This window comes from Rhinoraja longicauda, chromosome 38, assembly GCF_053455715.1.
Source record: "Rhinoraja longicauda isolate Sanriku21f chromosome 38, sRhiLon1.1, whole genome shotgun sequence".
Taxonomy (NCBI): Eukaryota; Metazoa; Chordata; class Chondrichthyes; order Rajiformes; family Arhynchobatidae; genus Rhinoraja; species Rhinoraja longicauda.
Window position 1 is genome coordinate 6,602,960 of NC_135990.1, and position 25,576 is coordinate 6,628,535.

Below are 25,576 nucleotides of genomic sequence, written 5' to 3' on the forward strand. Positions count from 1 at the left end.
CCCCTCCTCCCCTTCCCCTCTTCCCCCCTCAACCCCCCTTATCCTCCATCCTCCCCTCCCCTCCCTCCCTCCCGAGGAGATAGATTTAAATTTTAAAATGTGAATAACTTTTAAAATATAACACCGATATCAATGACATTTCTTCCATTAGCACCAAAGGGACGACGGTGAGTAAGGTGGGCCTAAAATTGTCGCGCTATCGTGTACCGCTTTGGCTGTAGTTCAGGAACAAACAAACGAGAGTTTTAGCATATAGATTAAAAAGTAAGAAGTTGTGCATTTCAGGTAATGTGAGAACACTTTATTTTTAACACCGAAGACAAATATAAATACAAGAACTTCAATTACACAGCAAAGAAAGATTTGGGTTAATTTTTGCGTTTCTGACATCAGTCAATGAATCACAGCTCATTATGTCAAGGCTTAAATCATCATAGAACTGAACTGAAATCCTTCCAAACGAGGCTAATTTCAGCTTTGCTAATGTGTGTGAATAAAGGCGGGATTCCGTTTTTTGGATCTCAAAACTGAGAAGACGTTCCTTTCTCTCTGAACGCGACACACTGAATATTGCGAGCAGCCGGGAATGAAGTCGTCTAAATTCCCTGAGTACTTCTTCAGTTCATCAATAGAGATAAAACCTAATCAGAATTAACAAAACAAATTACTACGGTTGCAACCAAACAGTTTGCCAACAAAGCATTTAAAAAATATATATATAGGTAGAGCATTTCATCAACTACTTATACTTTTTGGGCAAACTGTTTAAATCGCTTGTTTAAAGTGATAACTTCTCAGCTCGTCATTTTACAGTAGTGAACAACAGTTTTGGTAGATTGATTGAAGCATACAGGCTAAGCCCATATTAGGGGGAAAGCTTGTATCTTGATTTTTCATAATGTCATTTCTCAGACTCCAAGAAATGCAAGTTGAAAGAAATGCATAGACTTATTTTTATTTTGGTATAAATGCTGTGTGAGCAAATTTTATTCCATATCTCAGATTTTTGGCTCGTGATTTGTGAATTATGTAAGGGGAAATCTCTGTTACCCGAAAGACAGTAAAGCAGGGTTCACTTGTATTAACACTGTACTTCGTACATCATGAACACTTATTTTCTTCAATAACCCTGGGCACTGCGTCTCATCAAAAACCTTACGGAAAATGAAAGCATAGTACAAATATGGTACACCGTGGTTCAAAGAACTCCAAACCCTGATCAAACATGATTTCCCTTTTACAAAAATCATGTTGACTTTGCCCGGTTGCTGTGAATTTACTCAGAGCTCTGTTATAGCATTTTTATTAACAGCTTCTAACATCTTCCCTGATAACCATTTCCCCAATGATAATTATTAACCAAACTGAACGGTAGTTTTTCCTACTTTACTTTTTGAATCTTTAAAATTCAATCCATTTTCCAATCGCATGACATTTTTTTATTTTTTGGAAATCTTAGAAAATTAAAATCAACTTATCTCTAAAATTTCTGGAGGTCCATCAACATTCATCAATTTGATAGATTGATTGAATTAAATGATTGATACGGAATGGAAACAGGCCCATTGGGTCACCGAGTTCATGCCGACCATCGATCAACCATTGACACTTGTTCAATGTTATCCTAGTTTCACACCCACTCCCTACACACTAAGGGAAGTTTACAGAGGCCAATTAATCTACAAACCCACACGTCTTTGAAATGTGGGAGGAAATTGGAGCCCCCGGAGGAAGCCCATGCCGTCAGAGGGAGAATGTGCAAACTCCACACAGTCAGCACCAAAAGTCACGATCGAACCTGGCTCTCCGGCACTGTGAGGCAGAAGTGCATTACTGAACCACCCTTCACCAGCGGCACCACTGTGCTACCCTGTCAGAGATATTCCCTTTATCCTATCCATTCATGCTTCCCATGCCACTCAATCAACAACTTGTATCTAACTTGTAGATAGTCACAAAATGCTGGAGAAACTCAGCAGGACAGGCAGCATCTCTGGAGAAAAGGACTGGGTGACGTTTTGGTTAGAGACCCAAAACATCACCTATTCCTTCTCTCCAGAGATGCTGCCTGTCCACTGAGTTACTCCAGTATTTTGTATCTATCTTCGGTGTAAACCATAGTGAGTCCCACCGGAAATTGGAGGAACAGCACCTCATATTTCGCCTGGGCAGCTTGCAGCCCAGTGGTATGAACATTGACTTCTCCAACTTTAGATAGTTCCTCTGTCCCTCTCTTCCCCTCCCCCTTCCCAGATCTCCCACTGTCTTTCTGTCTCCATCTATATCCTTCCTTTGTCCTGCCCCCCGACATCAGTCTGAAGAAGGGTCTCAACCCGAAACGTCGCCCATTCCTTCTCTCCTGAGATGCTGCCTGACCTGCTGAGTTACTCCAGCATTTTGTGAATAAATACCTTTGATTTGTACCAGCATCTGCAGTTATTTTCTTATACTTCAGTGTAAACCAGCATCTGCAGTCCCTTCCTACACATTATATCTAACCTGTTTTCTCTCTTTCCCATTTCTGATAAAAAGATCTTTCACTTAAGTCATTATTTATTTTTCTTTCATCATTGATACTGCCTGACCTGGTCAGTGATAACAGCATTTTCCATTTTCTTTACATCTTCTAAAAAATGGTGTAATAATAGCTTAAGTAAACAAATTTAATTTCTGTCAGTCACCTTCAATGATTTACAACGCTCAAAACAATTTTTCTTATTAGTCAATTACTCTAATGATAACACACTCAACTAGAACTCTATTAACTGTAAGATACACACAAAATGCTGGAGTAATTCAGCGGGACAGGCAACATCTCTGGATAGAAGGAATGGGTGACGTTTCGGGTCAAGACCCTTCTTCAGAACCTGAAGCTATTCTTGGTTATTATTGAATCAGTGTAATACTGATCAGAACAAAAAGATATGGTAGGAAAAAAAACTGCAGATACTGGTTTAAATCAAAGGTTGGGTCGAAACTCCAGCATTTTGTGTCAATCAGTCTGAAGAAGGGTCTCGATCCAAGACGCAACCCATTCCTTCTCTCCTGAGATGCTGCCTGACCCGCTGAGTTACTCCAGCATTTTGTGTCTACCTAAAAAGACATGGTAACCAGTAACAATCAAAATAAAACATACGTCAGAAAAAAAAGCACGAGGACATCTCTGAGTGAAGTTAAGGGAAATTTCTGTAATTGAAGAATGGTTAGAATATTGGACTTGCTGTGGAAGTAAATGAGGCAAACAGCATTGATGTGCTTAAACTGGATAAATATTCAAGAGGGATTCAGTCCTTGTTATGGAACAGAATGTCCAAAGAAAATCTAGCTACTGTGGAAAATAAACAGCAGCATATTTCTGCCCTAATGAATATTAATGCAAATTCGTCATAAAAGAAAAAGCATTAAACATTGTTATCTCAATATTATTCAACAACTATGACAAACTTAGCAAGTGCAGCAAAACTGAAATTTTTCATGTGATCCCGAATGCTGTACACCATATATGCATTTCAAACCAACAGCTTCATAAAACTGTTAAAGAATGAGAAATTAAAAGGAGACAATTACATTTACAATTTACGTCCTTCACCGTTTAAATACTTTAAAACACTTAAATCCCCAGGAACTACTTTTAAAATATCTGAAGGAAGGAACTGCAGATGCCGGTTTATACCGAAGATAGAAACAAAATGCTGGAGTAACTCAGCGGGTCAGGCAGCATCTCTGGAGAAAAGGAATGGGTGACGTTTCGGGTCGAGACCCTTCTTCAGACTGAGAGTCAGGGGAAACTAGAGGTCATGAAAAGGTTCAGAGCAAATCAGAGCCGGCACCGATGACCAAGGAAAGGTGGAGCCCACAATGGTCCATTGTTGGCTGCGGAAGAGATGATAACAAAGGGATATATGGATGAGAACAGTGGAACCAGCTACAGTGGGAGAGGGGCGGAGAGAGCGGGAATGCAGGGGTTACCTGAAATTAGAGAAATCAATAATGTTTAAAAAAATAACCACTATAAGGAAATGCAGCAGTCACTCTGCACTTATCAAGTCCAATAAATAGCAGGGAGATAAATGGATTAGATAACCGGTTTTGGTTTAATAGTTGATTGCATATTGGGGGAAAAGCTGCACTTCTTCAGTGGTGTGATTGACTCTTTTGCAGCCCCTAAAATTCATGGTGCATTCAACAAAAAATGCAGCACTCTTGTGTACAACCCTTAAAACATCACAATCATGTGCGTTCTTGTATTGTATAATTACACTGCCCAAATGCTTAAACCTCAAACACACAAGAAGAGGCACTAAACCAGACTTCTGTGAACTAGCCAAAATGAAAACATTGTACAAGCATTGAAGAAAGGTAAATGTAACCAAATTCAAATCCTTACCGGTGACCATGTTGTTTACAGGGTACATCTGTTGAACATGACATGATGCAGCTTCAAATGATGGTGTCTCAATGTCTAAACGCTGGTTTCTGCTTTAAAAATATGAAAAACATCTGTAACTTCCACGCTTGATATTATCCATGAAATATCAAAACACCAGTTATGACATTTAGATGTAATAGTGGCCCAAGTCATGCAAGTTTCCATGTTAATGGCAACTGGTATCAGTTAACATGAACCAGAATGATTGGACTGTGACTGCTGACCATAAGCCTATGCCAAAGGCCAATTAGAATATCTTAATGCAGCGGAAATTCTTGTGCTAATGGGTGCTAAACGTCCATCTGGAAACATGCTTCAAGGGTAGCTAAGGTCAATTTTAACCTTAAATTTACTTTGGGTGACTCTTCTTTAGAAAATGACCACAGACTTGGATAGAGTGGATGTTGGGAGGATGTTTCCACTTTTGGGAGAGTCTAGGACCAGAGGTCATAGCCTCAGAATAAAAAGATGTTCCTTTAGCAAGGAGATGAGGAGGAATTTCTTTAGTCAGAATATGGTGAATCTGTGGAACGCATTGCCACAGATGGCTGTGGAGGCCACGTCAATGGATATTTTTAAGGCAGAGATAGATAGATTCTTGTTGTCAGGGGTTATGGGGAGAAGGCAGGAGAATGGGGTTGAGAGGGAGAGATAGACCAGCCATAATTGAATGACGGAGTAGACCTGATGGGCCAAATGGCCTAAATCTGCTCTGATCGCTTATGAACTTAAGAACATGCAATGACCTCACTGCCTGACTATAAGCCAATTTCCAGGACAATCTTCATTATCCCACTGCAATTTGACTCAATGAATCTAATGTTTGGAACAATTGAACTTTATTAAGTCAGGGTTTTAATTAGACACATAGATAATTGATCAGGAAGGAAACAGGTTCCCCATTCATTTTTTAAATTAACTTGTTGCAAAAACAAATTGAACATTTTAATGCCTTTCCGGTCATGACTATATATCAGTTACAAGATCAGTAAAGAAAGGAAATATTTCAAATACATGGTACAGGCCCATTCAGTACTGCATGTAAACCATGCCCACTCTAAATAAACAGGAATATTATCAAGTTTTTAAATACAGGGTTAATAATGCAGTCCTTGTACATTGCCTTTACTCCATATACTTCCACAGTGATATTGCAATCAGACATGATCTCACAACCTAAATATTTTGTTGGCATTGCTGGCAGGCACTCATTGATATGCTGGGTGTGATACAACTGTTAGAAATTAATTTCTTACTCTGCACATTTGTGAATTGTGTGAAGGAAAATGGGTTTTCTGAGCCAAGGCCAAGTTTAGTTTCGAGATTCTGCGTGGAAGCAGGCCCTTCGGCCCACCAGGTCTGCCCGACCAGCGATCCCCGCACATTAACACTATCCTATACCCACTAGGGACAATTTTTACATTTACCAAGCCAATTGACCTTCATACCTGTACATCTTTGGAGTGTGGGAGGAAACCGAAGATCTCGGAGAAAACCCACTCAGGTCACGGGGAGAACGTACAAACTCTGTACAGACAGCGCCTGTAGTTGGGATGGAACATGGGTCTCCGGCGCTGCATTCGCTGTAAGGCAGCAACTCTACCGCTGCGCCACTGTGCCGCAACAAGAAGTCTGAGAGGGAAGGTGATCAGACACTACTGGCTATGGCAATCTGGAAGTGTTTCGGTGATTTTGTTCCAGTGGGCATCAGACCAGAACGAGCATGGGAGGGGACGAAGTGTGTGAGATCAGGGTCTGTAAGCGGAGGCCTGAGGGGATTAGGTGATTGGGTCTAATTTGGGCTTCAAAGGGTTGGCAGCTTGTGGGAAATTGAATCCACAAGAAAATGGGAGAATGGACGATTGCTCTTCGGCTGATCAGAGGAGTCAAAGAAGAGAATATTAGTGTGGAGGTTAAAGCCTTCTACGCCTGCACCTCCAGACTAAGGAACAGCTTTATCCCTAGAGCAATAGCTGCTCTGAATCGGTCCTGCTGAGAGCCCGCTATGAACTGTCTCTTCCCCCAGGGTCATCTGGCACAATTGACCCCGCAATTAACCTCTTTTTGCACTTTATCTTATTCCCCCCTTTTCTTTTTCCTCCCCCCCCCCCTTTTTGTTGTTTTCATTTTCGCCGTGATTTATTTATATATTTGATTTGATAGCATCGATAAAGAAGCGACATTCAAAACCTCGTTGTACTTGTACAATGACAATAAAGGATATTGTATATTGTATACTATTGGGGGAGTTGGGATCTAAAGCATTGAAGGCAAGTATTAGTTTTATCCTCGGTAGGTTGCCAATCTAGCTTGAGGCTGTGAAAACACAGTTGTCTTTGCTCTGACTAATAGTAGATTCTAGAACAACATGCTTTAGTTTCCCCAGCAACTCTCGCAGGATATTGGCAGTCACATTTCTGGAAGGAAGTGAGGGAATCCAGAAATGGTCATGATCACAATAAACTCAATCCAAATTGTCCTTTCAGTCCTTTGGCATGGAAGTAAACAGTGCTACATAAGGTCATAAGGTCCTAAGTGATAGGAGCAGAATTAGGCCATTCGGCCGATCAGGTCTACTCCGCCATTCAATCATGGCTGATCTATCTCTCCTTCCTAACCCCATTCCCCTGCCTTCTCCCCATAACCCCTGTTAAATTAATAGCTTCCTGCACCCGTTCATTATGTAACCCATACAGAGTTTAACAATTGCACCTTCTCTTCCATTTGTTACTCTAAATGTAGCAATCTATTTGTCCCCATCGCCTGTCCAAACAAATAGAGCCAAAAGATATATTGGTTCTCTGGAACTAAATCATGGGAGCTTTACCTATGTATCCATTCACTTAAAAAAAAATTAAATCGAGCAATTGCGACTGAAGTATCATGAGGAAATCACAAGTGTTAGAATGCATCAGTGAAATACAATGTCTGCGGGCTTGTTTTGTTAAAATGAATGATCAGAGAAATTGGTAGATCTTGTAACAAAAGTGCATCTGATACAGATAAAAATGAAACAAACTGAAACAAACCTGTCTCCATAATTGGGTGCTTCCATTTCAACCTGCTCTATTCTCCCCTTTTTTGGGTCATGGCACACATCGCGTTGTTTCTCTTTTGAAGCAACTGCAACTTCGTGTGGCTTTTATAATAAAAATTAAATCAATAAATAGTTACAATCCTACAGCATTAGTACCTATTTGGAACTAATATATAAGAAAATAACTGCAGATGCTGGTACAAATCGAAGGTATTTATTCACAAAACGCTGGAGTAACTCAGCAGGTCAGGCAGCATCTCGGGAGAGAAGGAATGGGCGACGTTTCGGGTCGAGACCCTTCTTCAGACTGATGTCAGGGGGGCAGGACAAAGGAAGGATATAGGTGGAGACAGGAAGACAGTGGGAGATCTGGGAAGGGGAGGGGAAGAGAGGGACAGAGGAACTATCTAAAGTTGGAGAAGTCCATGTTCATACCACTGGGCTGCAAGTCTCGACCCGAAACATCGCCCATTCCTTCTCTCCCGAGATGCTGCCTGACCTGCTGAGTTACTCCAGCATTTTTGTGAATAGAACTAATATATGGTCATTACTGTGCCGAAAATATGTGCATCTTCAAATCCCCATGTTCCTGTTTTGTACCTTAAAATAAATATGTTTCTGAGCATATATAAAACTGTTCTAAGCAAATTTACAGTACATTAATCTAGCAAGATGAACAAGCATAACTAATGGAGCAAAAAGGCACAAGGATTAGGAACTATAACACAGTTCATTAATGAAAAATTTAACGCCAGAAAATATAAACTGTTTAATACTTATAAAAGAATGCAAAGTGAAATGTTCGTTGAAGAGACCAGATTGGGTTCATGGAAAATTTCAATGTAAATCAAGGACAATAACTGATTACATTTTTTTAATTCTGGAAATGCACAGAAGGTCATTACTTTAAAACATTAACTCTGTTTTTATCTCCACAAAAGGGTTTCATGTTTTCTATATCTTCTGCTTTTAAATCTCGTTTCCAGCATGTGCAGTATTTTGCTTTTCAACATCTGTAGATTTGCCAAAAGCAAAATCTTTTATTGTGATGTGGCAAAAACACCAAAAGAATTTGGCATTTCTTTTCAGCCAGAATGAGGTTTGATCAACTATGTGATTCAGGGTGAAATTCCGATATTCTGGCATCACTAGAACTTTGTTAGAGCTGGAACAGCAAATTATCCAGGCTATTGATTATTATTATTAGAACACCAACACACATTTAATTTATATATTTAAGACATTATGCAATAGTGTAGTAATTTTCCTGACGTTGGTTTAAAGGGAGCTCAGGAAACTCAATCCAGTGAGCTCAATGCGAGTGATTATAACAGTCTCAATGAGTTTAAAAGGAATGTAGGAATGGGGCCTAGTCTTGAACTATAACCTACCTCATCGGTGACCCTCGGACTATCCTTGATCGGACTGCTGGCTTTACCTTGCACTAAACGTTATTCCCTTATCATGAATCGAAACACTGTAAATGGCTCGATTGTCATCATGTAATGTTTAGATCGTTTCCAAATCCCATACTTAATTAAACCTCATTCTGGCTGAAAAGAAATGCTAAATTCGTCTGGTGTTTTTGCCACATCACAATAAAAGATTTTGCTTTTGGCAAATCTACAGTTGTTGAAAAGCAAAATACTGCACATGCTGGAAACGAGATTTAAAAGCAGTAGATGTAGAAAATATGGAGCCCTTGTGTCTTTCCGCTGACTGGATAGCACACAACAAAAGCTTTTCACTGTACCTCGCTCGGTACACGTGACAATAAACTAAACTGTAAAACTGTAGCGAGTCTAAAAGGAACAAAGAGCCCAGGTTAGTTTTTAAATATTGTGAGAAACAGGGTGCAAATGAGGTGAAAGGGAGCATAGAAGCAGTGGCCCAGGAAATTTAAAGGTAGCATGGGAATGAAGCCCTGGTGAATTTAAAGGGAGAAACGAGGTCTGCAGAATTTATAGAGAGAAAGGAAAATTAAGGCAGCACAGAAAACAGAACCAGGTGTGCCACATGCCGAATAGGATATCCGAGCAATAGGATAGCATTTACCAGAGTTTTGCTGTATTTTAGTTTTCCAGCTTTTGAAATGATTATGATTTTCATTCAAGGTATTATAGTTAGATTTCAAGCCAATGCTGCCAAAAAAAATGAAGATATTATTGGCTGCATGTAATCACTGAAATATGTTTTACAAGGCAACGAAGGCAGGGTAAAATTCTGTTGCTGCTAATGGTCTGGACCACAGTGTGGATGCCGGGTTTTGAGTTGCCAGAGATATTTAGCTCGTTTGTATTGCGACACCACATGATGGAAGGAGTCCTTGGTGGGAGAACAGAATCTTATCTCTACAAGGAGAGTGTGATGGTCACTTCCATAGATGCTGCCATGGACAGATTGATCTGCCAAAGGTCCAGCACGACAGATTCATCAGGGTCAGCGAAGACAGGCAATATAATCAAAGAGTTGTCCCAAACCTGGTCATTCCTTCTTCTCCCTGTTCCCACAAGGCACAGAAGCTTAAAAGCATGCACCGCCAGACTCAGGAATAGCTTCTCTCCTCTGTTATCAGGCTTCTGAACAGCCCTTCCATAAGCGACGGTACTGTTTGATTCACCTCGACCCAATTGTGGGCAGATGCTAACTTTTGCCAGCAGCACCCAGATTCCAAATGTTATTTATTCGGTTTTTAAATAACAGTTCTCAGTATTCAGACAGAACCAGTTCGCTTGGGCAGCTTACACCCCAACGGTATGAATATTGACTTCTCTAACTTCAAGTAACCCTTGCTTTCCTCTCTCTCCATCCCTCCCCATCCTAGTTCTCCAACCAGTCTGACTGTCCCCCTGATTAGATCTTATCTCTGTATGCTTCGTTGTCACCTTCTCCTAGTTAACAATGATCTATTCTACATTTTCCTTGACCCTCATCCCCTTTGATGTCTTGTTCACACACTTCCTTATCTCCGTGTCTCCCTCTCCCCTGACTCTCAGTCTGAAGAAGGGTCTCGACCTGAAACGCCACCCACTCCTTCTATCCAGAGATGCTGCCTGTTCCGCTGAGCTACTCCATCATTTGGCGTCTATCTTAGTTGTCATACCATAGATCTTTTGGAATATTAAACATTTTTGTCCAAATACGCCAATAAATGATTATGTCACCAAGAATAAAAGCTAAATAGAAAGCACATAAGCTCACCTGCTGAATATGCAAAGCACTTTCTTGCTCCCAAATGAAACTGCCTATTGCTGCTCTAATTTCTTAAATAAGAAACAGAATTCATATGATACATCCAAAACATAAGCATTAATGCATTTAAAATAATAGAAAAGATCAATATAGAGGAGCTGTAGGAAAATAACTGCAGATGCTGGTACAAATCGAAGGTATTTATTCATAAAATGCTGGAGTAACTCAGCAGGTCAGGCAGCGTCTCAGGAGAGAAGGAATGGGTGACGTTTCGGGTGGAGACCCTTCTTCAGACTGATGTCAGAGGGCGGGACAAAGGAAGGATATAGGTGGAGACAGGAAGATAGATGGAGAACTGGGAAGGGGGAGTTTAAGGCGGACTGAGCGAAGGTGTTGAGCGAAACGATCGCCGAGGCTGCGTTTGGTTTCGCCGATGTATAGAAGTTGACATCTAGAGCAGCGGATACAATAGATGAGTCCTCTGTCCCTCTCTTCCCATCCCCCTTCCCAGTTCTCCCTCTATCTTCCTGTCTCCACCTATATCCTTCCTTTGTCCCGCCCCCTGACATCAGTCTGAAGAAGGGTCTCGACCCGAAACGTCACCCATTCCTTCTCTCCTGAGATGCTGCCTGACCTGCTGAGTTACTCCAGCATTTTGTGAATATAGAGGAGCTAGTCAGCCTGAAGTTCAGGACAGGCATTGAGTGCATGGTGAGTAGCTGGTGTGAGAGCATGCAAAATGATATCATGCCAGAGTCACACAAGGAAGGCTCTTGCGTAAATTTAAACCATGGCCAATTGAATCTGCAGAAGCATGGAAAATGATTTGGAAACAGTTGTTGTCACATTTCACGCCAGAAAACGAAAACAATTTCAATTTCAAAAAAATCAAGCACATTTCCTTCTAGCCAAAGAAATGAGGTATATAGAAAAGACAGAAAAAAGATTGTAAAATTAAAGTTTGCATGAAATCCTATATGATATATATATATATATATGTAATATGTAATATAATATATCGATCAGCCAAAACATTATGACCACTGACAGGTGAAGTGAATAACATTGATTATCTTGTTACAATGGCAACTATCAAGGGGTGGGATATATTAGGCAGCAAGTGAACAGTCAGTTCTTTTCAATGTGTTGATGTGTTGGATGCAGGAGAAATGGGAAGGAGTAAAGACCTGAGCAACTTTGACAAGGGCCAAATTGTTATGGCCAGACGACTGGGTCAGAGCATCTCTGAAACAGCAAGGCTTGTGGGGTGCTCCCGGTCAGCAGTGGTGAGTACCTACCGACAGTGGTCCGAGGAGGGACAAACCACAAACCGGCAACAGGCTGTTGGGCGCCCAAGGCTCATCGATGCGCGAGGGCAACGAAGGCTATCCCATCTGGTCCAAACCGACAGAGGGTCTACTGTGGGAGAAGATTTTAATGGTGGTCACGGGAGGAATGTGTCACAATACACAGTGCATCGCACCCTGCTGCGTATGGGGCTGCACACGGAGGACCAACAGCATATTAGGCAGGTGGTCATAACGATTTGGCTCATCATTTCATAATGTTTTGGCTGATCGGTGTGTATATATACTATATATGCTTTATGTTATAAAACGTAATGATCTAATTCACGTTGGGTCATAAGGGCCTCACCAGCAAGACCAACGTTTAATGCTTCTAATTGCCTGAGTTTACCTTCATGGATTGCTGCAGTCCTTCTGTGTTATGGAAAATTTACAACAATGATGAAGGAATGTTAAAATATTTACGTCACCAAAGTGATGATTTCTCCAATTTCACTTCCATCATGGTTATTGGCTTTTGCCATCTGATAACATCAACGTCCATATGATTCATTATGCCTCTTATCAAGTTATGTCTAACCTTCATGGAGACAGGATGGAGGAAGCAGAAAATGGCCCATAGCAACGCTGTCCCTGAGCCCAGACTCCTTGCATGCCATAAGATAACTAGCATGAAATATGGTAGCCTTGTCCTCCGCAAAATCCGAACTTTTAAAGACCCTTAAAGATAAAACAAAGAATACATGAAGGTGACGTTTCTATTCAAGCTTGAAGATAGGCCAAAAAATAAATAACAAATTAGATAATATTCTACAAATTTTAAGCTTTTTTACTAGAATTTAAGATAGATTACAGTATAAAATTTTCCTTTTGAAAAATACCAAAGTAACAATTATTGGCTACATTATTGAATATGTTAACAGTACATTAACACAGTTTATATTAACATTATCTCCATCGTGCGCACCTCTATATTACTTCACAAATCCTAGAAGCATTTGTGCAGTGAAGAAAGCCAATGGAATGTTGGCCTTCATAACAAGAGGAGTTGAGTATAGGAACAAAGAGGTCCTTCTGCAGTTGTACAGGGCCCTAGTGAGACCGCACCTGGAGTACTGTGTGCAGTTTTGGTCTCCAAATTTGAGGAAGGATATTCTTGCTATTGAGAGCGTGCAGCGTAGGTTTACTAGGTTAATTCCCGGAATGGCGGGACTATCATATGTTGAAAGACTGGAGCGGCTAGGCTTGTATACACTGGAATTTAGAAGGATGAGAGGGGATCTTATTGAAACGTGTAAGATTATTGAGGGGTTGGATACGTTAGAGGCAGGAAACATGTTCCCAGTGTTGGGGGAGTCCAGAACAAGGGGCCACAGTTTAAGAATAAGGGGTAGGCCATTTAGAACGGAGATGAGGAAAAACTTTTTCAGTCAGAGAGTTGTGAATCTGTGGAATTCTCTGCCTCAGAAGGCAGTGGAGGCCAATTCTCTGAATGCCTTCAAGAGAGAGCAAGATAGAGCTCTTAAGGATAACAGAGTCAGGGGGTATGGGGAGAAGGCAGGAACAGGGTACTGATTGAGAATGATCAGCCATGATCACATTGAATGGCGGTGCTGTCTCGAAGGGCCGAATAGCCTACCCCTGCACCTATTGTCTATTGGATCAGGAGGGCTTTGCAAACACAACCTGAGTGACACTTGTTCAGTACATCGAGGTACCTGCTGTGAGAGGTCCACACATTGAGGTACCTGCTGTGGGTAGTCCACATTGCACAAGCATACCAGAGAGTGGGGTATCACAGATGGCCAGAAGACCATGAGTTTTGTTTTGATATTCAACGCATGATTTTCAAGAGCGCTCTTTCAGGCAGTCAAAGGTTGTGATAGCATTCCCAAGGCAATACTGAATTTCATTATAAGTAGTATCGCAACGTTTAAGAGACATTTGGACAGGTACATGGATAGGACAGGTTTGGAGGGATATGGCCCAAACGCAGGCAGGTGGGACTAGTGTAGATGGGACATGTTGGTCGATGTGGGCAAGTTGGGCGGAAGGGCCTGTTTCCATACGATATGACTCTGCTGTTAAGAGGTGGCTCCCAAGATCCACATTTTCTAGGGACTTATTACAACCCGGTATTGTTGGGCTCAGTTGATGAGAACCTTTGTTTTGCAGATGTTAAGTATAAGTATGGAATTTGGAAGGATGAGAGGAGATCTTATCGAAACGTATAAGATTATTAAGGGGTTGGACACGTTAGAGGCAGGAAACATGTTCCCAATGTTGGGGGAGTCCAGAACAAGGGGCCACAGTTTAAGAATAAGGGGTAGGCCATTTAGAACTGAGATGAGGAAAAACTTTTTCAGTCAGAGAGTTGTGAATCTGTGGAATTCTCTACCTCAGGAGGCAGTGGAGGCCAATTCTCTGAATGCATTCAAGGGAGAGCTAGATACTCTTAAGGATAGCAAAGTCAGGGGGTATGGGGAGAAGGCAGGAACGGGGTACTGATTGAGAATGATCAGCCATGATCACATTGAATGGCGGTGCTGGCTCGAAGGGCCGAATGGCCTACTCCTGCACCTATTGTCCATTGTCTATAAAGGCACATTCTTGTGAAAGATTTAGTGAATGAGTCAATGATGTCTTGGAGCTCAACATTTGAACATACACAGAAGCAATTCGTTACATATGTAATTCAGTTTAACACTGTTAGGATGTGCTGAGCTCTGATGTGGTGGTGTTGTAGGTGGACAAGTCCCCCATTTGTCCTCAAATAAGCTGTTGGAAGTGAGGTGCAGCCTTATGGCAATAAGAGAATGAGACGTGTTGTGATGCATGGTATGGGTCTACTGTGAGTTTGGGTTTGCTGTGGTTAAGTCAGGACGTGTTTGCTATCATCAAGCATATGTACGATAGATACAAAATTTGGAGGGATATTCCAGTCTCTCCTGCTGGAGTCGGGCTTTTGAAAACTATATATCCATATAACCATATAACAACTACAGCAAGGAAACAGGCCCGTTCGGCCCTACCAGTCCACGCCGACCACTCTCCCTGACCTAGTCTCATCTACCTGCACTCAGACCATAACCCTCTAATCCTCTCTTATCCATATACCTATCCAATTTACTCTTAAATAATAAAATCGAGCCTGCCTCCACCACTTCCACCGGAAGCCCATTCCATACAGCCACCACCCTCTGAGTAAAGAAGTTACCCCTCATGTTACCCCTAAACATTTGTCCCTCAATTCTGAAGCTATGTCCCCTTGTTGGAATCTTCCCCACTCTCAAAGGGAAAAGCCTACCCACGTCAACTCTATCCGTCCCTCTCAAAATTTTAAAAACCTCTATCAAGTCCCCCCCTCAACCTTCTACGCTCCAAAGAATAAAGACCCAACCTGTTCAACCTCTCTCTGTAGCTTAAGTGCTGAAACCCAGGCAACATTCTAGTAAATCTGTACCCTCTCCATTTTGTCGACATCCTTCCTATGTATCATGGTTGATGCTTATTCACAAAATGCTGGAGTAACTCAGCAGGTCAGGCAGCATCTCGGGAGAGAAGGAATGGGTGACGTTTCGGGTCGAAACCCTTCTTCAGACTGATGTCAGGGGGGCGGGAAAAGGAAGGATATAGGTGGAAGATAGAGGGAGATCTGGAAAGGGGGAGGGGAAGAGAGGGACTATCTAAAGTTGGAGAAGTCGGTGTTTATACCGTTGAGCTGCAAGCTGCCCAGGCGGAATATGAGGTGCTGTTCCTCCAATTTCCGGTGGGCCTCACTATGGCACTGGAGGAGGCATTACTGTTGAAGTAAATGCATGGAGAAGATCATATCCATTCTGCCACTAGAATCAGAAACCTGTTCTTTGGCCACTGGGAGGAGGCAGTTGTGAACTCTTCAATGCAAGAGTTGGAAGGGAGTCATGGGCAAAAGAGAAGTTGGAAAGTGTAATAGTAATGACCTGCTGCTACTCAGACCGTGCAACATGCGTGAGCTAACCGTAGACGATGCCATCTATCATCAATGGTGGCACGGTGGCGCAGCGGTAGAGTTGCTGCTTTACAGCGAATGGAGCGCCGGAGACTCAGGTTCGATCCTGACTAAGGGCGCCGTCGGTACGGAGTTTGTACGTTCTCCCCGTGACCTGCGTGGGTTTTCTCCGAGATCTTCGGTTTCCTCCCACACTCCAAAGACGTACAGGTATGTAGGTTAATTGGCTGGGCAAATGTAAAAATTGTCCCTAGTGGGTGTTGGATAGTGTTAATGTGCGGGGATCGCTGGGCGGCGCGGACCCGGTGGGCCGAAGGGCCTGTTTCTGCGCTGTATCTCTAAAGCTAAAAAATCTAAATCAACACAATCTAAGCAATGGCATCTAATTGACTATGTTACGGTCAGGAAAAAAGACAAACAAGGGGTGAGGGTGACCGGTCTACTTAGTATCTCTGTACGTCACACCACCATAAACTACATGTTATGGTCTTAACTGAAGAACTAGTGATTAATTAATAATCGATAATATTTAATATTATAATACAATAATGATATTCAATGTGTTATACCTCTGTGTGTCAGGATGAGAAGCATCATTACTAAATAAGAAATCAGCCGTACACCAATTTGTAATAATCCCACCTTCATTGACTGCAGGAAGAAATACAAAATCCAGGTATTGAAATCACCAAATAAGAATATTTTTATTCTAATCACTACAATACAAGCAATTATTAAAGCTTTTAAATAGGATTTAAAAGGTGTTCAAACCTTATTAGTACAACACACATTTAACAAAGTCACCTTCTCAACCAAAACTGGAACAAATTCTGTAGGAAAGAACTGCAGATGCTGGTTTAAATCGAAGGTAGATACAAAATGCTGGAGTAACTCAGCGGGACAGGCAGCATCTCTGAAGAGAAGGAATGGGTGACGTTTTGGGTCGAGAATGAGTCTGAAGAAGGGTCTCGACCTGAAATGTCACCCATTCCTTCTCTCCAGAGATGCTGCCAAAATACGCCAGCATTTTGTATCTACCTGCAACAAATTCTGATTGTTTTGGCATAATGTAAATAGGTTTCAAAGAGGTAGCAAGTGTATGATGGGCTGAAGGGCCTCTTTCTACAGTGTAAGTGTCCATACTTATGTCTAAAAATAGTAACTTCCAATTCAATTATGTGACACAGAACTATGCTACAAGAAGCCATAAATACTGGAGAAAGCATCTTTATTGGAGATTTAACTTTAACTGAAAATCAATTTCAAGGTGACAAATTTTTTATCATTGAGCTATTACTCATCATAATTTGTATGAACATGCATTAAAAATATTTCATTGCATCTGGCACATTGCTATTGTACTTTATTTAACAAAGTGGAAAGCAAACTGTGATCATTCCAAATTCTACCTAGTTATATTCATTTAAGTGACTGCCCCATAATTTAATCATTTAAAGGTTACTGAGACTTTTATTACTGTTATCTATATCTACATTTTTAATATGAAGGGGAAAAGATTTAATAGGAATCTGAGGGGTAACTTTTTAGACAATAGACAATAGGTGCAGGAGTAGGCCATTCGGCCCTTCGAGCCAGCACCACCATTCAATGTGATAACACATTTTCACACAAAGGGTGGGGAGTGTATGGAACAATCTGCCAGAGGAGGTAGTTGAGGCAGGGACAATCCCAACATTTAAGAAACAGTTAAGCAGGTACATGGATAGGACAGGTTTGGAGGGATATGGACCAAATGCAGGCAGATGGGACAGTGTAGCTGGCTGGTGTGGGCAAGTTGGGCCAAAGGGCCTGTTTCCACACTATATCACTCTGTGACTCTATATCAACACAATTTTAATGTTTCCCATTACTTAATCTAAAATTGTCAACTATGGGATGAGCCAGGAAATCAAAGTGAATAGGTCATTGATTAAAAACTAATGATAAATCTACATTTATCAAAAAATAATAAAATTAAATTACAATCTTGAATGAAGGTTGCAATGCATGCATACCCCAAAAATCACAAATGTGTCTGGTCACACTCTGGGAGAACCAGGCTTTTTTGTCCCGATGCATCTTATCTTGAGGATTCAAGTGTTCACTGAAACAAAAGAAAAGATGAACTTTTCAATATGTTAGTGGACATAATACTGCCAAATACTCTATAATCAAAATGCTCTAGAACCAGTCATGCCCTCCACCTTTGGTTACTAAATGGCAGAACAGGAAGCAAAGCACAACAATAACCTTAAGCACATTGAAGAAAAGTATTTAAGCATTTTGTCTTTGAAGCTATGTAAAATGAATGTCTGGACTCAGAGTTACAATCAAACTTCAAGTTAATTTTGCACATAATTGATAGATTTTGGTGTTGTGTTTTGGAATTTATCCACGAATGAAGCAATGGCACGATCCTCCAGGTCAAGAATCAAGAGAGGCAAGAGTGTTTTATTCATAAAATGCTGGAGTAACTCAGCAGGTCAGGCAGCATCTCGGGGGAGAAGGAATGGGTGACGTTTCGGGTCGAGACCCTTCTTCAGACTGATGTCGGGGGTGGGACAAAGGAAGGATATAGGTGGAGACAGGAAGATAGAGGGAGATCTGGGAAGGAGGAGGGGAAGGGAGGGACAGAGGAGTGTTTAATTGTCATACGTCCCAGATCGAACAATGAAATGCAGCACCACAGAATAATGTGTAGGAAGGAATTGCAGTTGCTGGTTTACACCGGAGATAGACACAAAATGCTGGAGTAACTCGGTGGGACAGTCAGCATAACTGGATAGAAGGAATGGGTGAAGCTCAGTCTGAAGAAGAGTCCCGATCCAAAACGTCACCCATTCCTTCTATCCAGGGATACTGCCTGTCCCGCTGAGTTACTCCAGCATTTTGTGTCAATCCTGCAGGTAACTCAGGTGGCTACACAACAGGATAATACCGGGCTCGCTCATGGTTTGTAACTTTTAACTCACATCATAAACCTTTACCTTCTAGTTTTAGACTATATCCTGGGGAAAAAACTGAGATAATTCATCTTATCTATGCCCTTCATGACTTTACAAGCATCTATATCTACTTGTGCTCCAGCAAAAGCAATCTCAGCTTATCCAGTTTCTTCTAACTCATGCCCTCCAGTTTTGGCAAAATCCTTGTCAAAGTCATAGAGTGATACAGCGTGGAAACAGGCCCGTCGGCCCAACATGCCCACACCGGCCAACATATCCCAGCTACACTAGTCCCACCTGCCCGCGTTTGGTCCATATCCCTCCAAACCTGTCCAATCCATGTGCTTGCCTAACTGTTTCTTAAACGTTGGGATAGTCCCAGCCTCAACTACCTCCTCTGGCAGGTGTATTTCATCCATACACCCACCACCATTTGTGAGTCTCATAATTCAAATATTGTTTCACAATAGCACTTCAACTTCCTCCCACCCAATACCCTCCTGTCCTAACACTCTGTCCTTCTAACCACTTTTTAGTGGCAAAACATTCAATTCCCTTGGTTTTACTTGTGGAAACATCCTACAAATCTTTTTCCCTTTCCATCTATAATACAAGAACTTCCTCGACCCATTTGGTTATACTCACTGTACTCTCTCCTTTCTGCTTACTGCTCATTATTTTTTAGCACCTATTCATGAACCATCAATTTGATTTATGTTAAAGGAGAGCAACAAATGTATTAAAGCAAATTGCCCTAATCGTTTGCCAAAAATCAGAATAGTCGTGGAGTTTCATATTCATCATCTCTTTTATGTTTATTCGTACTCAAAGTAATTAGGGAAAAAATAACAGATGCCTCTTTTGAAGAACATAGATCTTATATTCACAAATAAACATAATAATCATTGCTCTAATGGTAAAAATGTACAAAAAGATTCATGTGAAATTTTGTTACGATAACGGTGATAGAATTAAATGGCCGTAACCATGAAATAAAGATCTGGTTGAAAAGGTAATAAATTATGATTTGTAATTCAAACTGTTAACTCTGGAAAGGGTTCAAAAAGGCATCACAAGAGATTGATGCTGGAATTTGGAGCAACAATGTAGATTCTCTGGAATGTGTAAAATATGTACAAATCTTAATTCCTTATGTAAATCCATAGAGTATTGTTTACAGGCAATTGTGTGCCAGGTAGGCTACCTCTGATATAATTGTATAGAATACTGTTTCATGGCTCTTATATCAGGGAACCAATGTTTACAGGGTACTCTAATCCTTTTACACATGTAATTATTTTATTGTTATTCTCTGCTGGTAGGCTCAATTCGAGGATAATCCTTTTCTCATGCAGGTTTAGTTTACTTTAATTTATTGTCAATGAAAAGCTTTTGTTGCGTGCTACCCAGTCAGCGGAAAGACAATACATGATTACAATCGAGCCATTTACAGTGTAGACTGATACACGACAAGGGAGTAACGTTTAGTGCAAGATAAAGGCAGCAATGTCCGATCAAGGATAATCCGAAGGTAGATAGTAGTTGAAGACTACTCCCTGGTTTATTGTTTACTGCTCCTGACAATATGACTTTAGGTTGATTTAGAAGTATAAACTGTTTCATCTTTGTAGTCAATGACAAGTTTTCCCCTAGGGGTCTGATATTTTCCCTCGTTTTATTTATATGCAATTTAATATTTTCCATGCCTCCATGACTTGTCAGCAATCCATACAGTTATAATAATAATAATAATAATGCATTACATTTATATAGCGCTTTTCATATACTCAAAGACGCTTTACAGGGATTTAGAGAACATAGGGAAGTGAATAAATAGATAAATAAGTAAACGAACAGAGAAAGGAGACAGAAGGTGAGGTGACCTTCAGTGGTTGAAGGCAGCACTGAACAGGTGAGACTTCAGTGATGTTTTGAATGTGGTGAGTGTGGAGGAGTCTCTGACGGTTTGGGGTAGTGAGTTCCATAGGGTGGGAGCAGCGATGGAGAAAGCCCTGTCCCCCCAGGATCTGAGTTTGGTCCGGATGTGGGGGGATAGGAGATTGGCAGCAGCAGAGCGGAGGGTGCAGGTGGGAGTGTGCCTGTGGAGGAGGTCGGTCAGGTAGGATGGGGCCAGGTTATGGAGGGCTTTGTAGGTCATGAGGAGGATTTTGTACTGGATTCTCTGGGGGATGGGGAGCCAGTGGAGTTTGTCAAGGACGGGGGTGATATGGTCACGGATCGGGGTGTGGGTGAGTAGACGGGCAGCGGAGTTTTGAATGTATTGAAGTTTACTGATGATTTTTGAGGGTGCGCCATAGAGGAGGCTGTTGCAGTAGTCCAGACGGAGACGGGCAATGTTTTTGAGGTGGAAGAAGGCTGTCTTTGTGATGTGTTTGATGTGTTTGTCGAAGGAGAGGGTTTGATCAAAGATGATTCCAAGATTCCGGATGTGAGGGTAGGTGGATACTGGGAGACCATCAATATTGAGGATGAAGTTTTGGGTGGATTTGGTGAACGTTTTTGGACCAATGATGATGATTTCAGATTTGTTGCTGTTGAGTTTGAGGAAATTTGATTGAAGCCAAGATTTTATTTCAGTGATGCAGTTTGTCAGTGTAGAGTGTGTGGTGGTAGAGATTGACTTGGTGGAGATGAGGAGCTGGATATCATCGGCGAAGCAGTGGAAGTTGAGACCATGACGGCGGATTAATTGACCAAGTTATGAGCATACAACATGGAAACATTCATCATAAAACATCCACACAGACTAGTGGAGCATCGATCTGTACTAAGCCCATCTTCCAACACTTTCCCATTTAACTGCCATGTCAAGGCAATCTCCCTGCTTGTCCAGACACCTCTTAGAGGTGATGCCCATAACATGGCGATGGTTCAACAATGAAGCATCTGAAGAAAGGTCCTGACCTGAAACGTCACCCATCCACGTTCTCCAAGGAAGCTGTCAGATCTGCTGAGTGTCTTTTGTAAACCAGCATCTGCAGTTCCTTGTTCCACCTTCCACCACTCTCTCTGGCAATGCACTCTAGGTACTGAACACTCTCTGGGTGAAGAAATTTCACCCTCACCATAAATCTATGTCCTCCAGTTTTATTCCCCTTTGATATGGGGGAAAGATTCCTGCAATCTACACTATCCATACACAGTCTGAATCAGTCTGAAGAAGGGTCTCGACCCTAAACGTCACCCATTCCCTCTCTCCTAGATGCTGCCTGACCTGCTGAGTTACTCCAGCATTTTGTAATACCTTCGATTTGTACCAGCATCTGCAGTTATTTTCCTACACAACTATCCATACTCATCATAATTTTACATAGTTCTATAATTCCTCATTTAACCTCCTCCACAACAAACCTAGCCTTTCCAGTCTCTCCTCGTAACGAAAAGTCACAACCCCAGTGCTGAAAAACTATATTATGCACTCGGGCATTTTTCTCTTCACACCACATGCTGCACTTGTGTATGGCGTGACTGTACACAAGTAGAACATAATTTGACTGGATAACACGAAAACAAAGCTTTCCACTGTAAATTGGTACAGGTGACAGTAATAAGCAATACAATCCAATACAGAAGCATTTTTCCACATACTTTCCAGAACATTCAGCCCACAGAATCTATGCCAGCTCACAGATTAATCCCAAAAATCCATTCCTCCCAATTATTTTCAAATAACCATTTCCCAGGGCAGGTATTTATTCACAAAATGCTGGAGTAACTCAGCAGATCAGGCAGCATCTCAGGAGAGAAGGAATAGGTGACGTTTTGGGTCGAGACCCTTATTCAGTCTGAGGAAGGGTCTTGACCCGAAACCTCACCCATTCCTTCTCTCCTGAGATGCTGCCTGACCTGCTGAGTTACTCCAGCATTTTGTGAATAAATACCTGCGATTTGTACCAGCATCTGCAGTTATTTTCTTACATTTCCCAGGGCAGGCTCACTACTTTCCAGTGGTCCGTATCTAAATAATGCAATTCTGCAGGCATTTCTAAATATGTTAAATAAATTTGAATTGCATAGCTGCCTTTATTAATTAAATCTTAATTACATTTAATATTAATTAAATCTTATTTTTTAAGAGCTTATATTAATTAAGATTTTATATTAATTAAATCTTATTTTTTAAGAGCTTGATAAAATCAAAGCTAATTGCTAATTGTTAATTTAATGTGAGCATTACGTCCCTGATGTTTACTCACATCATTACACACACACAGTGGAATAGTTAGTGGGCTCCTCCCAGGGGACAAACTTGGCAAAGGGACTTCCACTGCTTTACATAAGTCTTCAAATATTAGCAATTTCTTTCTCTGATAATTCCTTTGCATCCATCCCCCCGAAATCCAAGCTGTTTATTTACTTCTTACCTGCGAGGGAAAGCAAGAACCCCCTTTAGCCAAAGGTAGCACGGAGTGCCCCGCACAAAGATGGCGGCGACGAAGGGATGGAGGGGGGCACACCTGCGCTCAAGCACCGGGCGCGCCCCGCACAAAGATGGCGGCGACGAAGGGGTGGAGGGGAGCACACCACTGGGCGCGCCCCGCACAAAGATGGCGGCGACGAAGGGGTGGAGGGGGGCACACTTGCTGCGCTCAAGCACTGGGCGCGCCCCGCACAAAGATGGCGGCGACGAAGGGGTGGAGGGGGGCACACCTGCTGCGCTCAAGCACTGGGCGCGCCCCGCACAAAGATGGCGGCGACGAATGGGTGGAGGGGGGCACACCTGCTGCACTCAAGCACTGGGCGCGCCCCGCACAAAGATGGCGGCGATGAACGGGAGGGGGAGACACCTGCGCACAGGCACTCTGAATGCCCCGCACAAAGATGGCGACGCAACGAGTTGCGGCCCCCCCAGAGACCGTTGGCGGGCGGGCGCGCGCGCGCATCCGTCCAACGGTCCTCGACTCGCGACGCTGCAAGGCGGGAAAAAAAACGATTGGCTAAAGAGGTTGAACTGGCGCGAACCCAAAGTTGGCCTCATTTTTTGAAAACGTTTATTTCTGAAATAAAAGCACAACATGATCAGCAGGTAGGGACTGCATAGAAAACAGGTGCAGGAGGAGGCCATTTGAGCCAGCACTGCCATTCACTGTGATCATGGCTGATCGTCCACAATCATTAACCAGTACCTGCCTTCTCCCCATACCCCCTGATTCCACTGGCCCCTAGAGCTCTATCTAACTCTCTTTTAAATCCATGCACTGATTTGGCCTCCACTGCCCTCTGTGGCAGAGAATTCCACAAATTCACAACTCTCTGGGTGAAAAAGTTTCTTCTCACCTCAGTTTTAAATGGCCTACCCCTTATTCTTAGACTGTGGCCCCTGGTTTTGCACTCTCCCAACATTGGGAACATTTTTCCTGCATCTAGCCTGTCCAGTCCTTTTATAATTTTTGTACATCTCTATAAGATCCCCCTCTCATCCTTCTAAACTCCAGTGAATACAAGCCCAGTCTTTCCAACCTTTTCAAATATGACGGTCCCGCCAAGCCGGGGATTAACCTCGTGAACCTACGCTGCACTGCCGCAATAACAAGGATGTCCTCCCTCAAATTAGGAGACCAAGACTGCACACAATACTCCAAATGTGGTCTCATCAGAGCCCTATACAACTGCAGAAGGGCCTCTTTACTCCTATACTCAAACCTGTGGAAAGAAAACAGTTAATGCCTCAGCTCTTGGGACTGAGAAAGTGAACAAAAAAGAGAAAAACAAGTTGTTCGTTGCAGAAAAAGTCAGAGAGGGTGGATAGGACAAAGAGTATATCAATGATAGTATTTTCTGTTTTATCTCAGATTTCCGTTACCTACAGATTTCTTTTACATTTGATTATTTTGGGAGAGAGTAACAGAGTTCGTGCTTCAGGGACCTTGATTCACCAGATTATTTTTTCAGTTTTTAAAGAATTGGCCCAACATTTGTAGGAAGGAACTGCAAATGTGGTTTTTTTTTGAGAGAGATAAACATAAAATGCTGGAGTAACTCGGTGGGACAGGCAGCATCTGGAGAGAAGGAATGGGTGACGTTTCGGGTTGAGACCCTTCTTGAAGAATGTCACCCATTCCTTATCTCCAGCGATGTTAACAATCATGCCGAGTTACTCCAGCATTTTCTGTCTTATCTATGGCACGGCACGGTAGCGCAGCGGTAGAGTTGCTGCTTTACAGCGAATGCAGCGCCGGAGACTCAGGTTCGATCCTGACTAAGGGTGCTGCACTGTAAGGAGTTTGTACGTTCTCCCCGTGACCTGCGTGGGTTTTCTCCGAGATCTTCGGTTTCCTCCCACACTCCAAAGACGTACAGGTATGTAGGTTAATTGGCTGGGTAAATGTAAAAATTGTCCCTAGTGGGTGTAGGATAGTGTTAATGTACGGGGATCGCTGGGCGGCACGGACTTGGAGGGCCGAAAAGGCCTGTTTCCGGCTGTATATATATGATGATGATGATGATGATAATGTGTTGATTTATATTCTCAAATTGCTAAATTCATTACCAAAATTTAAAATTCTCTCTTTGTCAGTCTCCACCCAAGAGTACGGGAAAGCAATTGGTACATGCCCCAGCATTGAAGCTAGATGCATAATAGTTATTATGTATGATGATTTAAAGCTGGCACCAAGGCACTAAGTTCTCTATCTGTACTCTGTCTAATCATTG

The 25,576-nt window shown here is 42.1% G+C and overlaps 1 protein-coding gene across 1 annotated transcript; it reads right to left on the bottom strand.

The window, feature by feature from the left end:
* Window positions 1-355: 355 nt before the first annotated feature.
* On the bottom strand, window positions 356-18,048 carry terb2 (telomere repeat binding bouquet formation protein 2). Its single transcript, XM_078429995.1, has 7 exons — window positions 17,972-18,048; window positions 16,526-16,607; window positions 12,546-12,685; window positions 10,668-10,729; window positions 7,459-7,568; window positions 4,388-4,479; window positions 356-641 (listed from the first exon to the last, which is right to left on the bottom strand). The coding sequence occupies exons 1-7, from the start codon at window positions 18,033-18,035 to the stop codon at window positions 481-483; spliced, it is 711 nt and encodes a 236-aa protein (XP_078286121.1). The 5' UTR covers window positions 18,036-18,048; the 3' UTR covers window positions 356-480.
* Between the last annotated feature and the right edge of the window lie 7,528 nt (window positions 18,049-25,576).